Consider the following 17530-nt stretch of genomic DNA (forward strand, 5'->3'; position numbering starts at 1 on the left):
CATGTACATACACAACGGGCAAAACACAAACATACATGAAGTAAAGTAAATACTTTTTAAAACGAATATATATATGTACATACATAAGCACACAATTTTTAAAAACTATGAAGAAAACATTATAGCTGGAGAGATGATTCAGAGGTTAAGAGCACATACTGCTCTTACAGAGGATGTGAGTTCAGTTCCAAGCTTTGTAATATGATCATCAATAAACCATTTCATGATTATAAACTATAGATTAGAAAGGAATTTTTGGAGAGGTTTTCTATAGTGAAGCATCCTAACAGGGGAAAGGTAAAGCAGATGCACAAAGCAGAAAAATTATGGAAGAAGGCAGAAAGATTTTAAGAGCCAGAGGAACAGGACATCTGCTATAATACAGCATCTTCTATATATGACAGTGAAGCTGCACCCATGGATCTCAACAATATGGCTGCCTAAATATGGCTAGACCTGAACAGTGACAACATACCTGACATGTTAATGTGGATGGGAGAAATTTCACAAGGCCCCACTCCTGCATGAAGAGCTATGGACAATTAGTGACTATTGACAGAGGGAGAATCAGTCTTCTTCAAGGAGGAGTGCCCCTCATAGGTTATGTAATCCCAAACTGTCATCCCTAAACATACACACATACACATATATACACACAAACACAAACACACACATGCAATAAATTGACTCAGCAGGCTGTATTTATATATACATATAAATACAGTGACAATAACAGTTAAATAAGAGGTCATAAACTAAAGAGGGAAGGAAACATAGGAGGAACTGAAATTGGGAGAGGAAGGAATGAAAATGATGTTAAATACAGTATGCATGTATGAACCGCCCCCCATTTTTTTCAAATTAAAAAAACAGGAGCAGGAGTTACTTGCCATATATAACTCCTTGTTGACGCCAAGGTACTTTCCATTTCCACATCCAATATCTGCCACTATAGAACCACTTGGCAAAGCTTTCAGGAATTCCACGATGCGTGGCCATGGGCTGTGCCTTGTGCTGCTGAAGTGTCTTGCAATCAAATCATATACATGATGAACATGCTCTCGCTCCAGCTGCCATGCTTCTTTACTACTCTCTGGAAGGAGGGAGGTGTGGCCTTCCTCTGTCTGTCACAGACCGAGGAGTAACCTAAATGAGAAGAAAAAGCTCTGCATCCAGGTGTGGTTGCACATGCCACCACATGAGAGTCTGAGCAGCAGGACCACCAAGAATTTGAAGGCACTCTGTACTACACAGTGAGTTCCACGCTGCCTAGGCTTACAGAGTGAGATTCATCTCAATTAATCAATCAATAATAAATAATAAATCAAAACTAAATTTATTAAATAATAAGTAAAGCAATGTTAACTTTATTTTTATGCAAAAGACTAGGGTATCAAGTAAAATCCATATATGGACAGGATCTAGGGATAGTTAATGGTTGCTAGGGGAAGAGGTGTCATTTTCTTCAGTTATGTAGCTACTGGTAAGTTGTCCATGCTTCAGAAAATAATTCTACACCACACTCAAGCAAGTAATTCTAAGTAAACATAACTGGTCAGAAAACAAAACAAGAAGTTGGTGGGGGGGGGGGCGCCGCGGGGCTGTTGGGAAAAAGAGAGTCAGTGGGAGAAGAGTAATGGTGAGTGAAAATGACCAAAATTTACTGTATATGCATCAAACTGTCAAAGAAGAAAGAGGAAGAGGAAAAAAGGAGAAAAAAAATCTGTAAACTGAATAAAAAGACTAAGTGAAATGCTTTTAGTGTTTCACTTACAATTAATAACTTTCTACAACAAAGAAACATTTGCATAAGAAACTTAGCTTCTCTTTCCAACCAAATTTTTAAGTAACTCAAAAACTAGAGCTTTGCTTTAGTTTCTGTACCTTAAAAGGCTGCCAGCAGTGTGAGACTCATCAAATACCAAACATCTTTAAAGTATCACACTTTATAAACTTATTAACAGTGTTAGCAAAATAAGCAAATTTTCATCCTCACAAATACAATGATTTCAAGTTTTTTAACAGGATTATCATCTTCAGATCTAAGAGGCTTTGCACTTTAATATTTATTTGTATTTTTATTCATGTGTATATGTCTCTCTGTGTGTATGCCATGGAGGAGGGGGGTGCCTGTGGAGCCCAGAAGGTATCAGATCCTTTGGAGTTGGAGTAACAGCCCGACAACATGAGCACTGGGAAGAAGCAAACTCAGGTCCCCCAAAAGAGCTACAACTGAACCACGTCTCCAGCCCTGAGAGAAAAGATTTTTTTATTTATTTAAGATTGCAGCTAAATATAATGGTTATTGTTACAGGCTATCCCAAATTGAAACACCTGTGATATGAAAAGCATTCTCTGATTCCTCTCATTACAAATTATCATTTATAAAGTAAAAGAATTTTATGTTGAGTCCATGAAATTAATCTAGGGAAGAACACACTCATATAAACAAATCAGAACAACATCCTATGTGTGCAGTTCTTTTTAGATCCAGGTTTCAAACTGACTAGAATATAAACCTCTACTTACTCCCCTAGAGTCACCCTCACCCACACAAGCAATCTGTCATCTCCAACTTCTCTGTTGGGAATAAAAAAGAAAAATCAAGAGCCTGACAAGCCTTTCCAACAAAAGCCATTTCTGCACAATTAATGCCTTACAATCCCAACAGTCTTAGCTATTACTTCAAAAACTAAAGCATTTTCTTGGCATCAGCAATGCTAAAGGACCAAATATCAGGTAAATAAATAATAAAACATAGCCTCTGCCTTCAAAGAATATAAACACTGATGGCCTTAAAGGGTTTCCATACCACATTTATTCTATTGTAGCACAGATGAAATTAGAGACTTACTACAATTGCAGGGCATACGCCTTACTTTCCTGAACGTAAATGATGTTCGAATTCCCCGCTTGCTTAAAGTCAAGTCTCCAATGTCACTGGTGATTATTCCACCTTTGAACTGCTCAGATGCTTGGACAGTATCAAATTTTCTGGGTGTAATTCTGAAGACAACAAATAAAATAACTTACTTGGCATATAGTGACAATATTTAGGGAGCACTACAAATGTTGGAATTAACATACCTATTCATATCTATGACACTCTACAAATTACAATGCACTTGGGAAAGAATGTACATATAGCATTTTGGGATTTTTTTTTCCAGAAAAATCATCAAAAGGTTATTATCAAGTTGATTTCCTATGCCGCCATGCTTATTTCAATTTATTCTCCCTTTCACCAAAGATCTTAACAAGCATCTCAATAGTTGGGATACTGTTTGTTTTCTCTATCACTTTCTTCCCCTTCTGACTACCTCCACCTTTTCCTCCATCTCTTTCCACAGCATGCAAATGCAGACACACACAGTCCGTCACTCTGAATGTAATAAATGTTAATAGCAACCTTAAACAATAATGTTGAGATTTATTTTTCTTTCTCCTAAAAATATAACAAAGAATGTACAATTCATACACCAGCTTTAAACAACAGTATGACTTACAATCCAAACTTTCAGAAATAACTACTGTTAACATTTAAGGACATAAGATACTTTCTTTTGGGCGGGGAGGGGATTTGGCAAGCAATTCTTTTTATTTTATTTTATTATTTTTTTTAATGCCTTTTATTAAAGGAGGGAGGAGGTCTTAAATACAGGCTTACAGCACAATGGGAGAACAGAAGTCCTCAACTGATGCTTTAAAATCTTGCATCTAAGCTGTTAACGCTCGATATGCATGATACACAGACAAGGAACTTCCCTTCAGCATTCAGGAGGGTGGAACCCAGCAGGGAATTAGCATAGGGAGGATATCAAGGTCAAGTTCAGGCAGAGAGGATGTTGGGAAGAAGACAAAACGCTTATCTGAGAAGTATTATGGAATAATCTTTTTGTACACTGTGAAGATGTGTCACTGATTGGTTTAATAAAAAGCTGAATGGCTCATAGCTAGACAGGATTTCTAGGCAGAGAGGATGCTGGGAAGAAGAAGAGGGGATGCCAGGAGACTCGGAGGAAGCAGCATGGGCAATACAGATTAAAGGCAATCAAGCCATGTAAAAGAACATGATTAAAACATATGAGTTAATTTGAGTTACAAGAGCTAGTTGGAAAAAAGCCTAAGCTATCGCCGAGCTTTTATAATCAATAATAGTCTCTGTGTCATTACTGGTGAGCTGACAGTTCCACCAAAAAGTCCAACTACAAAGAAGCTTTACCATATCCAAGATCAGATTAAATGTTTTCACAACATATATATGCAAAGTAATTTCTTATTTTGTACTTACTATAATGCCATTATTCTTAAAACTTTAAGAATGAGCAACAATATAAAAAGCCTAACCCAAAAAGAAAACATGCTTATTTTCAAAATTCTATGAATATTTGAGAAAATGGATTAGACTGCATTTAAGAGCAAATATTTTAATGGCCATGAAAAAAAAATCAAAATCAGGCCATTTCTTTTTTTGTTTGTTTGTTTTTTGTTTTTTTTCCGAGACAGGGTTTCTCTGTGTAGCTTTGCGCCTTTCCTACAACTCGCTTTGGAGACCAGGCTAGCCTCGAACCAGGCCATTTATTTTTAATGACTCAAATTTAGGACAATACTCAGGGTTGCCCTTAGTGCTGCAACAGAACATCAGCTGCAGCTTCCCCTCACCACTGGCTGTCTATACCTCCTGTGAATCCCACCACCTCACCCTGGCCTTTGCCTCTTTGTGGTGTCCCAACCTCCAACTCTGGCAAACACCCCACCTCAACCACAGGCCACACCTGAAAAAGATGTTGCCCAGGACTTTCTCTATTTTCTCTGTTTCCCAACCTAATTCTCAGGGTAGCCTTAGGGCTGCAACAGAACACCAGCTGCAGCCTGTTCCCCCTCTTGTTGAATCCCGCAAACCATCCCATCCTGGCCTCCCCTCCCCATCTCCTCACCATGCCCCAGCCTTCAATTTGGGCAGACAAGCCCTACTCAACCACGCAGCCCCCAACACAAGTGAACAATACATGCTCAATCACAGGCCACACCACCAGAAGACCAGGAAAGCTGCCAACATTGTCTAGTCTCCCTGTTCCCCAAGACCCAATCCTCAGGGTCAGCCACAGCTCTGCAACAGCCTAAGCCTGCAGCCTCGCCTTGCCCATGACCAAAGAAAGCCAGGAAAACCAAAACAATTGGAGGAAATGAATAAATACCTTAAAGAAAGCCAAGAAAAACCAAACAAACAGTTAAAGGAAACAAATTAATACTGTTCAAGACCTGAAAATGGAAATAGAAAAAAAATAAAGAAATCACAAACAGACAATTCTGGAAATGAAAAATTTAGAAATACAAACAGGAACTATAGAGGCAAACTTCACCTACAGAATACAAGAGATGGAAGAGATATGATAGAAGAAATGGATACACCAGTCAAAGAAAATGTTAAATGTTAAATCTAAAATATTTCTGACTCAAAACATTCAGGAAATCTGGGAAACTATGAAGAGACCTAACCTGAGGATAATAGGAATAGAGGAAGGAGAAGATTCCCAGCTCAAAGGCACAGAAAATATTTTCAACAAAATCATAGAAGAAAAATTTTCTAAACAACGAAATACCCATAAAGGCACAAGAAACATAAAGAATACCAAATAGATTGGACCAAAAAAGAAAGTCCCATCACCACATAATAATCAAAACACCAAACATACAGAACAAAGAAAAAATATTAAAAGTTGCGAAGGAAAAGGACCAAGTATCATATGAAGGCAGACTTAACAAAATTACACCTGATTTCTCAATAGAGACTCTAAACGCAAAAAGGGGCTTGAACAGATTTGCTGCAGACTATAAGAGACCATAGATGCCAGTTCAGATTATTCAAATTATTATACCTAGCAATATTTTCAATCACCATAAATGGAAAAAATAAGTTATTCCATAATAAAGTCAAATTTAAATGATATCTATCCACAAATCCAGCCTTACAGAAGGTGCTAGAAGAAAAATCCAAAGCAAGGATATTAACTACACCCATAAAAACACAAGAAATAAACAGTCTCACACTAGCAAAACCAAGAGAAGGGAAGCACACACAAACACATACACACACACACAAAAAAAAAACCACACACAGACATACACATACACACACCACCACTACCAACAACAACAACAATAAACTAACAGGAATTAACAGTCATTGGTCATTGATAGATATCTTTCAATATCAATGGTCTCAATTCTCTAATAAGACAAAGAATAACAGAATGGATTCGAAAACAGGATCCATTCTTCTGCTATATACAAGAAACACACCTCAACATCAAAGACAGTATTACCTCAGGGTAAAGGGTTGGAAAATGATATTCCAGGTAAATGGACCTAAGAAGCAGGCTAGTGTAGCCATGTTAATATCTAACAAATATACTTCAAACTAAAATTAATCAAGAGATAGGGAAGGACACCACATATTCATCAAAGGAAAAATCTGCCAAGACAACTTCCCAATTTTTTTTTTATCTATGTCCCAAACATAAGCTCCCCATCCCATTTGTAAAAGAAACACCAGGACAGCTTAAATCACACATATAGAAGGATCAATGTCCAATTCATTTTATGAGGCCACAGTTACCCTGATACCCAAACCACATAAAGGCTAAACAAATAAAAAGAATTACAGACTTATTTTTCTTATGAACACAGATATAAAAATACTCAATATAATACTTGCAAACCTAATCCAAGAACACATCAGAAAAGATTATCTACTATGATCAGGTAGGCTTCATGCCAAAGATTCGGGATGGTTCAACATATGAAAATATGCTAATGTAACTCACCATGTAAATAAAGTGAAGTAAAAACCCTCATGATCACCTCATTAGATGTCAAAAAAGCCTTCAACAAAATCCAACACTTTAGGGGACCAGCCCCCACCATTATTTACCCCAGGACTCTTGAGGAATGAGGGATAAGAGACTTAGTTAGAAGTAAGAAGGAGAGAAAACACAGGATAGACTCTAATGGGCCTGGATCCTTATCCAAACGGGCCCAGAACTTTATTTCAAAGATCTATTTATAACAATGCTAATGGGTGGAGCAAAAGATCTTCACCTTGCTATTTACAGTCACTTGGTACCCAGGCCCATGGTCCAATCAACCTCTTAGGCCGTTCTGCTGGGTACTAGGTTTCCTAGTGGGCTCCAACATAACACCCCTTCATGATAAAAATCCTGGAGAGATTATGGACACGAGGGACATACCTGAACATAATAAAGGCAGTTTATAGCAAGCTATAGCCAATATCAAATTAAATGGAGAGAAACTCAAAGCAATTCCACGAACAAGACAGGGTTCTCTCCATATCTATTCAATATAGTACTTGAAGTTTTAGCTGGAGCAATAGGACAACTAAAGGAGATCAAAGGAATACAAATCAGAAAGGAATATGTCAAAGTGTCATTATTTGCAAATGTTATAACACTATGTATAAATGACCTTAAAAATTCCATGAGGGATCTCCTAAAGCTGATAAACACTTTCAGCACAGTAGGTGGATACAAGATTAACTAAAAAAAGAAAAAAATCATTAGCTCTCCTATATACAAATGACAGACTGAGAAAGAAATCAGGGAAGCAACACCTTTCACAATAGACACAAACAATATAAAATATGTTGGGGAATCTCTACTCATGCAAGTGAAAGACATGTATGTAAAAAAAAAACTTCAAGTCTTTAAAGAAAGAAACTGAGAAGGATATCAGAAGATTGAAAGATCTCTCACATTCATGGATTGGAAGAATTAACATAGTAAAAATGGCCATCCTAACAAAAGCAATCTAGAGATTCAACATAATCCCCATCACAATTGCAACACAATTCCTTACAGCCCTTGAAAGGACAATTCTCAACCTAATATGGAGAAACAAAAAAACCCAGGATAGCTAAAACAATCCCGAACAATAAAACAACTGCTGGAAGTATCACCGCTTTAGTAATAAAAACTTCATGGCACTGACATAAAAACAGACAAGTTGATCAACAGAATCAAAAGGAAGACCCAGACATAAATTCATACACCTATGGATACCTGACTTTTGATAAAGAAGCCAAAAATTCACAATGGAGAAAAAGAAAGCGTCTTCAACAAAGATGCTAGTCAAAACTGGATGTCTGAATGACACCTGTCAGCATGGCTATGAACAATAACACAAATGACAACTTATACTGGCAAGGATATGGAGCAAGGGGAATACTACTCCATTGTTAGTGAGCCTGCAAATATATACAGCAACAATGGAGGTTCCTTAGAAACATGGTGGTTCCTTAGAAAATTGGGGCTCGATCTACCTCAAGACCCAGCTATATCAACCACTCTTGGGCACATACCCAAAGAACCACATACCAGAAGGATTCCTGCTCAACTATGTTCACTGAAGCTTTATTCATAATAACCAGAAACTGAAAACAACCTAAATGTTCCTCAACAAAAAAAAAAAAAAAACAGATAAAGAAAATGTGGTACATTTACACAATGGAGAATTACTCAGTTTTGTTTTTTTTTTTTTTTTTTTTAAAAAAAAATGACATCATGAAATTTTCAAGCAAATGGATATAACTAGAAAAAGACTATCCTGAATAAGGCAACCTGTAGTGGCATTGTGTTCCCCAAAATATTGTACACCCTAATAAATTTATCTGGGGTCAAAGAACAGAACAGCCACTAGATACAGAGGCTAGAAAATGGTGGCACTCACACCTTTAATCCTAGCATTCCAGAGGTAGAAATTCCTCTGGATCTCTGTGAGTTCAAAGCCACATTGGAAACAGCCAGGCATGGTGACACACGCCTTTAATCCCAAGAAGTGAGCCTTTAATCCCAGGGAGTGATGGCAGAAAGCAGAAAGATATATAAGGCGTGAAGACCAGGAACTAGAAGCTTTTAGCTGGTTAAGCTTTCAGGCTTTTGAGCAGCAGTTCAGCTGAGACCCATTCGGATGAGGACTTAGAGGCTTCCAGTCTGAGGAAACAGGATCAGTTGAGGAACTGGAGAGGTGAGGTAGCTGTGGCTTGTTCTGCTTCTCTGATCTTCCAGCATTTACCCCAATACCTGGCTCCAGGTTTGATTTTATTAATAAGACCATTTAAGATTCCTGCTACAACAACCCAGACTCAGAAAGACAAATATGATATTTACATATAAGTGGATATTAGCTGTTAAGTAAATGATAATCAAACTAAAATCCACAGACCCAGAGAGGTTAGTAAAAAGTAGGGCTCTAGTCGGGAAGCACAGACCTCTCTGGGAAGGGGAAGTAGATTTTGCAAGGGTATGGGGGACTGGGGGTGGGTGAGGACAGGGGCAAGAGGGATCATGTGGGGTGGGTGGGAAGGGATGGAGGGAGAGAGTACAGGAAGGGACAGCTAGAATGGGTGGGGGGAATCAGGGGTTGAGTGGAAATGCAAATTCCTGGAATCTATGAGGACTCCTAGTAATAGAGGATATGGAGTCTGAACTGGCCATCTTTTGTAGGCAGACAAGGCTTCCAGTGGTGGGACTGGGTTGTATTTGTTTGTGTTGTTGGCTGAGGGGGTGCTTAGGAGATTCTTAAAAAACCCAGGCTGATACTAGGACAGAAGATCATTCTTTGAAACTGAAAGTGGGGCTCTAATTCTGAGTAAAACATCTATGAAGCTCATTGAATGCAGAGAAGTTGAGCTCCTCTCTACATTTTACATCTACATCTATACCTACAGAGAGGAAAGGCTCCTACATGTAGCCTTCACCACTACATTATAGTCAAATTGGCTCAAGAAGATATTATGTAGGCTGTGGAATGAAAAACCAGGCCCAACCCAGCCACAAAACTTTCAACCTACAATCTGTCCTGCTTGCAAGATATGCAACAGCAATGGTACCACAGAACCTGTGGGAATGGCCAAACAATATTTGGTTTAACTTGAGGCCCATACTACAAGGAGACTATGCCCTACACTGCCTGGATGGCCAGGAACAAAACATGACTGGAAAAAAAAATTGAACAAACTGATCACTAATGATATTTTGCCATATTCATAGATGGGTGCCTTGTCCACTCATCAGAGAGGCTTCCTCCAGCAGCAGATGGGAGTGGGTGCAGAGACCCACAGTCAGACTTTATGTGAGGGAAAGAAGCTAAACTGGAGGTCTTCATCAGGTCCCTCCCCTCAAAGATCTAGAAACCCCGCAGAAGAGGGAAAAGTAGGAATAAGAGGGAATGAATGGGCACCAGGTGAACTGAATCAACTAAGCAGGGCTCACATGGTGTGATGGTCTGAAAAGGAATAGCCCCCATTGACCCATGTGTTTGAATACTTAGTCTATAGGGAGTGGTATTATTAGGAGGTATGTCCTTGTTGGAGTAAATGTGGCTTTGTTGGAATAAGTGTGTCACTAGGGGGTCTGTTTTGAGGTCTCAGAAGCTCAAGTTAGCTCATCTCGCTACCTGCAGATCAAGATGTAGAACTCTCAAGCTCCTTCTCCAACATCATGTCTGCCTAAATGCCACCATGCTTCCCACCATGTCATTAATGGACTAAACCTGTGAACTGTAAGCCAGCCCCAATTACATGTTTTCCTTAGTAAGAGTTTCCATGGTCTTGGTGTCTCTTCACAGCAATAGAAATATTAACTAAGACACATTGGCTCACAGAGACTGAAGCAGCAGGCACAGAGCCTGCATGAGTCTGTACCAGGTCCTCTGCATATATGTTACTGCTGTTAGCTTGGTGTTTTTGTGGGACTCCTAACAGTGGGAAGAGGTGTATCACTGAATCTTTTGCCTGCTCTTGAGACTCTTTATCCTATTAGGTTGCCTTATCCGGACTCGATAAGAGGGCTGCTGCCTTGTCTTATTATATCTTGTTTTGTCCTGTTTGACTGTCATCTCTTGGAGGTCTGCTCTTTTCTGAAAAGGAAAAAGACTGGGAGTGTGGATCTGGGGGAAAGGGGAGGTGGAAGGGAGCTGGGAGGAGTGGAGGGGGTGGAAACTGTGTTCAGGATGTACTATATGAGAGAAGAATCTATTCTCAATAATTATTTAATTAAAACTTAGAACAGGTTACTAATACAATAATATGATCATTTTCCTGAATATTTGAAATGTGTCAGCTAAAATTTATAAGCAGAATGGAATTCATATAAAATTAAGCATTATTTTAATTATTTGTATACACATACACACACACATACATATATACTTTCACACAAAAATTCTAGCAGTATAATGTTCTGTCTTCAAACAACTAAAGATTCATTTCCACCAAAATGAAGAAAAATTATGATGCTGTAAGTTACTCTCAAATGATTATGCAAAAGCAATGATGATAACAGGTGAGAAAAAGTAAAAGATGTAGCAAAGTATTCATAACTGAAAACTACAGGTGAAAAGTGGAGGGAGTTTACTCTATTACACACAATTTTTCTTTAAATTTGAAATCTTTTCAGAATAAAAATGTAGTGTATTAAAAAACAAAACAAACAAAAAACCTGCATATATCTTGGAGGGCTTGTACACAAATGATTTGATGTGCAGGCACAGGACATGGCTTCAGCATCCCAGACAGAAAAGAATGAGAAATCTCGCAAAGCAGAAAGTTTCCCATCAGTAACTAAGGTCATCACAATACATACCCATGAGTCCAAAGGTATCTAGATTCTCCTGTCATCACCAGCAAACTCCGACGAGGCAACATAACTTGTACTGTGACACCCTCTGGGTGTTTAAAATCCATAACAATCTTGGAGCAAAGACAAAAGTTGAAAAGTTATCACCAAGAAGGGTTAATGCTGAATCTAGTGTCATACATTCCAGGGATTAAGGATGGTTCATTTATACTGACCATATTATTCTAGGTTAATAGCTAAGTAGAGCTAAAACTTCCTCTAACACTCCTTTTACCTACCTCCTTGCTTACAGCTTCCCATGACAGCAGCAAAGCTAGCTGACCCATTATCTTGCAGCCAGGCTCACTGGTCCCTGCCCTTTACTTTAGTCTTTTTCAGAACCAGCCAGTGTGTAGGATCTAACATGTTCCTTCTGGTCCAATGTTACAGGGCTAGCGTTTTCCTAAGCAGACAGTCAGTGCTGGGAACAAAGACAGTGTATTTCTGTAACTCAGAGGTGAAGTTGAAATGTCTCCTTGGCCACAGACCTACAGTGAAGTCTGCCATCACTTTTCTCATTAGAAAGCTGAAGACAGGCCGGGCGATGGTGGCGCACGCCTTTAATTCCAGCACTCGGGAGGCAGAGGCAGGCGGATCTCTGTGAGTTCGAGGCCAGCCTGGGCTACCAAGTGAGTTCCAGGAAAGGCACAAAGCTACAAAGAGAAACCCTGTCTCGAAAAACCAAAAAAAAAAAAAGAAAGCTGAAGACATGCTGATTTCCCTTTCCCTTTTTGTTTTTTTTAATTTCTCAACTTTAGGAAGAAAACTCAAGAATGTTACTCACTGCCCCTCTAAATCTACAAGTAAGGATTAGCAACATGGAAAAAGAACTTTTGTTCTTTTTTCCCATGTTCATTATTTCTAAAACCTTCTATACTAAAAATCCACATGTGTAAATGATAAGATGGTTTTACTATATCAAACAAACATTATTGGTTCTTTAACCACAGCATCAAGATCACAGGAGTACAGCAGAGGTTGAGAAGTCAAAGTGCTTAAGCTACAGAGATGGAAACTATACAGATATAGTGGAAAGAGACAAAAGGAGGAAGAGGGGAGGAGGAGAGGATAGAAGGAGAAGGAGAGGCAAATAGTACTTGCCTCCAGGAGACATTAGATTTTGAAGCAAACACTAGTTAGATGAGATGATCTCAATGTTTCAAGGATTATTTTGGATTCGAATATTTTCTATTTCTGTCTGAAAGTACATGTGTAACTTGCATACACTGTAAATGTTACAGGTCTGAGAGGAAAGATATCCTAGCAGTTGGAAGTCAAAGAATACAAAGTCACACTGCCCAACAAACCTCACACAAGAAATTTATTGGGAAAGACACAAGAGGGTGGTTGCCTCTGCTTGGGAGAAAAGCACCAAAGAACTGAACAGGAGGCAGGCTTTATATAAGGTTTCTTGGGAGGAAGACCTTTCCAGGGTGGCCTGATCTTGGGGCAAGCTCAGGGATTGCTGGGATTTTCTGGCCTGATATTGGGGCAAACTCAGGGATTAGTGAGATTTTGTGACCTAATCTTAGGCTTTTTTTTTTTTTTTTTTTCTGTAGGATAGAGCTTGGTCACCTGTATCTCCAGGGCTAGAAATGGCCATTAAAACCATTAGAGTAGTCTGGGAGACAGGACCTGGCCACATGCCTCAAGGGGCTAGGCCTGGCTGTTGGAATAATCTGGAGATAGGGCCTGGTCATTCATTTGTTGAGGGACTTACATTCACCACATTGAATCATGGTTCAGCATGTTTAGCAGCTCAAGCAAAATGCAACTACAGAAATCAAGCACCAAATAAACATGAGCCTTTTCTTTACCAGAAAATAATACAGGACAAAAATAATCCTCTGCTCAAGTTTCTGAAAGGTTTGACTCAAGTTACCTAAGTAAAAAGGTCTAACCTGTAGCCAGGTGTGATGGCACACACTTTTAATCCTAGCACTCAGGAGGCAGACTCAGGTGTATCTCTGTGAGTTCCAGGCCAGCTCAAAGACAAAAAAAAAAAAAAAATTACGTCTAAAAAAACAACATCAAAAAAAAAAAAACCTAAATGAACTCTCAGGCATGTGATTTTCAGTTCTGTCATTATCTCATGATCCAGTTTCATGTGGTGACTATCTTTTACCACCATGTGGTATGCAGCAAAGGTAGGTCAAAAATGGGCCAAACTACACCAGAGAAAACTTGTATTCCACATGACTGCTAATATGAAATGTATGAATAAACATATAGATTTATCCTGGCATCTAATGAGCTACAAGATAAAACTTTGGACATCTGAAAAAAAAGTGCATGGTGGGGGTGGGGAGGTAGGGGGGTGTTAGTGAAACTACCCACTCTGGTAGGAACTAATGTGCTAACAAAGCCCTTTTTATTTTAAAATTTTAATTCATTTTAATTAGAGTGTGGATAGTCCCATAGGGGAAACAAGGTACTGTGCAAGGCAAAATATGCTAAAAGCTGATTTAAAAAAAAAAAAAAAGAGGAGGAAAAGAAATGCTTCAGCACTTACCTCTGCCCCCAAACTGAGAGAAATGATCTCATCCTCAAATGCAGAATGTGTGTCAATATGGGCAGGAATTCCTGAGATAGAAAACATGACAATATCACTTCATCATCCATTGTAGATTTAGACTATGTATACACATAGCCTCACGTAATTATGGTGAAAAGGTTTTTTGGTTTTTAAGAAGGTGCTATAATCATAGTTAATAGGAAATAATGAATATGACTTGACAAAATTAAATCTAAAACAGGGTATCTCAATTTCAAAATGAAACAACATGGAGAATTGACTTTAAATAAAGGCTCAGGAGTCACTACTTAAATAAGACAAATTTTCCACTCACAGCCTAAGAGGTCAATGTGGTGGTATTGTGTTCCCTAAAATATTGTGTACTCTAATAAATTTATCTAGGGTCAGAGAACAGACAGCCACTAGATACAAAGGCTAGAAAATGGTGGCACTCACACCTTTAATCCTAGCATTCCAGAGATAGAAATCCCTCTGGATCTCTGTGAGTTCAAGGCCACATTGGAAAAAGCCAAGCATGGTGACACACACCTTTAATCCCAGAAAGCCAGCCTTTAATCCCAGGGAGTGGTGGTAGAAAGCAGAAAGATATATAAGGCATGAGGACCAGAAACAAGAAGATTTTGGCTGGTTAAGCATGTGGCTGGTTAAGCTTCAGGCTTTCCAGCAGCAGTTCAGCTGAGAGCCATTGGGATGAGGACACAGAAGCTTCCAGTCTGAGGAAACAAGACCAGCTGAGGAATTGGCAAGGTGAGATAGCTGTGGCTTCTTCTGTCTCTCTGATCTACCAGCATGGACCCCAATAACTGGCCTTGGGTTTGATTTTATTAATAAGAACTTTTAAGATTCCTGCTACAGGTCAATGTGGAAGACAAATACAAGTCATTCTTTCCCATAAATACTGGGACTCTCAAGGACTTGGAGAACAGAGGCCAATACATTAATAATTAAGACACAGCTTCTTCCATTCATCAGTCTGGTAAATAAAGAAACTCTAACTCAGAGAAAAGATATAAAGAAGAAAGATACAGCCAACTCAAGGATATATAGACCAGTGGAAGGCCAGATAGGAAAATACACAGTTCAAATACAATGTGGGCACAGCAGCACACATGTGCAGTCCTAGCCCTGGGGGAGCTGGGACAGGAGCAGCTCAAGTTTGAATCAGTCTTGGGGGCTAGGAATGTAGCACAATGACAGGGTTCCTGCCTAGCAGATACTAGGCCCTAAGTTTAATCCTCAGCATCATAATAAAACAATAAAAAATAAAATAAAGCATAGCATGATAAAAGCAGAGGGAAAAAAACCCTTGGGGGAGAAATCAATTAACTACAAATATTGTGTGAAAATGCTACTAATAACCTACCCATACTTAAGATTTTCACTGGCACATATTCCTAGAATAATCCTACACATTCTAAAACACAAGAGAAGAAGAATCATCTAACCAGTTGGTTCTTCCTTTCTGTGAATAACTCGCTTCTTCTATTAAACATTTCTTGTTTTCCAAGCTATCAACTCCCTCTCCAACATTTTGAGAGAGGAACAAAAACAAGCTAAACCACAAACAGCAACGTATATTCATTTAATTATGTTTTATAGTGTAATCTCAAGGGGTGGAGGTACAGACTGCAAGTAATAAGCAATACAGATATATTGTATATAAGCAAAGCAGCCTAAAAATTAATTTTAGCTAAAACAAAAATTTAAAAAAAAAAAAAACACTGAATTTTAACTTTCTACCTTAAAATGTTTCGTAAACTTCTTAATTCTCAAATACAAAATTGGGATTTTAAAGAATAAACAATTGGGGCTGGAGACATGGCTCAGTGGTTAAGAGCACTAGATGCTCTTCCCAGAAGACCCAGGTTCAGTTCCCGGGACCCCCAAAGGAGCTCACAATCATCCATAACTCCAGTTCCATGGGACCCGATATTTTCTTCTGACCTGCTATGGCAGTAGAGAAACATGTGATTCACAGACAGGCATGTAGGCAAAACACTCACACACATAAAAGATAATCTAAAAGAAAAAAAATGTGTTTAGAAAAGAAGCACCTACCATGTCCAGGCTCATACTGATTTATGGTCAACTGATCCGGTTTATGTTTAATGTAACCTTCTTTCAACCATTTCTCTAAAATGCTATTGCAAATATCAGGAAGACCTAAAGTTGGTAACCAGAAAAGCAAAACATGATGAAATAGCCGCATGTTTAACTGAAAAGTAACATTATGCTATCAAAGAGCTTTTGCGATCAGAGCTTTTGGTGTCAAAAAAGATGACAAATCCATAGACAAATTAAGAAATAGACCTGTAAGAATCTTTTAAAGTTATTACACCCTTATCAAATAAAAAGCACAAGATAATAATTTTACTAATAACAACTTTGACATTTTATAAAATGATAGTAAACAATATACAATGAGTTGCCCTTGTCCAAATGAACTAAAAATGATTCATATATACCTTACATCACAGGTTGAGGGTAATTTTACAACTTACTTTTGATGTGTTTGTGTTTTGACTATGACCCATTCACATGAGCTAAGATATGGACACTTTCCCCTGGTAGCATCACATCTGCTCTCAAACACCTTCAGATTTTAAAGAAATTTGAATTTTGGATTTTCAGATTAGGGAGGCTCAACTTATAGATTTTATGTCAAAAATTAAATTGAATATTTTGTCAGTCTTTGAAGGTATTCCACTTACTGCAAACATTTTAAATTATTACTATTTTAAAAATCATACCTTTCAAAGTGAAACTTTTATCATGTTATAAATGTGATTTCATCAGGAATGAAAGCCTTAAATGTGATCAAGGTCATAAAAAAATAAATTTAGAATAGGAGAAATGCTTCAATCAACAAAGTACCCACTAGACAGCACAAGAAAAAAGCTGGGCATGGTAACACACACTTTTAAAATCTGTGGAGACAGAGATAGGCAGGTCAATGAGGTTCCCTGGTTAATCAGACTGGTTTGTTTGGTTAGTTCAAGGCCAGTGAGAACCTGTCTCAAAATAAGATGGAAAGCTCCTGAGGAACAATACTCAAGGTTGTCTTGTCCTCTGCTTCTCACAGATACCTATACACACATGAACACACGAACGCACGTGCACACACACACACACACACACACACACAAATAAATAAATAAAAATAAATAAATAAATAAATAAATAAAATTTAATTCAACAGAGGGTTATTGCCAGTATAATTTAGATAATCAGTTTATATAACCCATTAAAAAAAAACAGCAGGAGATGAAAAAAAAATTAGAAAAGGAAATACAATTGGCCA

At 38.2% G+C, this 17530-nt stretch overlaps 1 protein-coding gene across 1 annotated transcript in view; it reads right to left on the reverse strand.

The window, feature by feature from the left end:
• Nucleotides 1-17530, reverse strand: part of LOC114688416 (alkylated DNA repair protein alkB homolog 8-like) — a 50532-nt gene that overhangs the window by 14378 nt on the left and 18624 nt on the right. Inside the window, 6 exon segments of the mRNA XM_028863001.1 lie at nt 891-1099; nt 1102-1146; nt 2855-3006; nt 11661-11767; nt 14206-14276; nt 16288-16392. Coding sequence (XP_028718834.1) covers nt 891-1099; nt 1102-1146; nt 2855-3006; nt 11661-11767; nt 14206-14276; nt 16288-16392 — 689 coding nt within the window.

The sequence above is a fragment of the Peromyscus leucopus genome, chromosome 7 (genome assembly GCF_004664715.2).
Source record: "Peromyscus leucopus breed LL Stock chromosome 7, UCI_PerLeu_2.1, whole genome shotgun sequence".
Lineage (NCBI taxonomy): Eukaryota > Metazoa > Chordata > Mammalia > Rodentia > Cricetidae > Peromyscus > Peromyscus leucopus.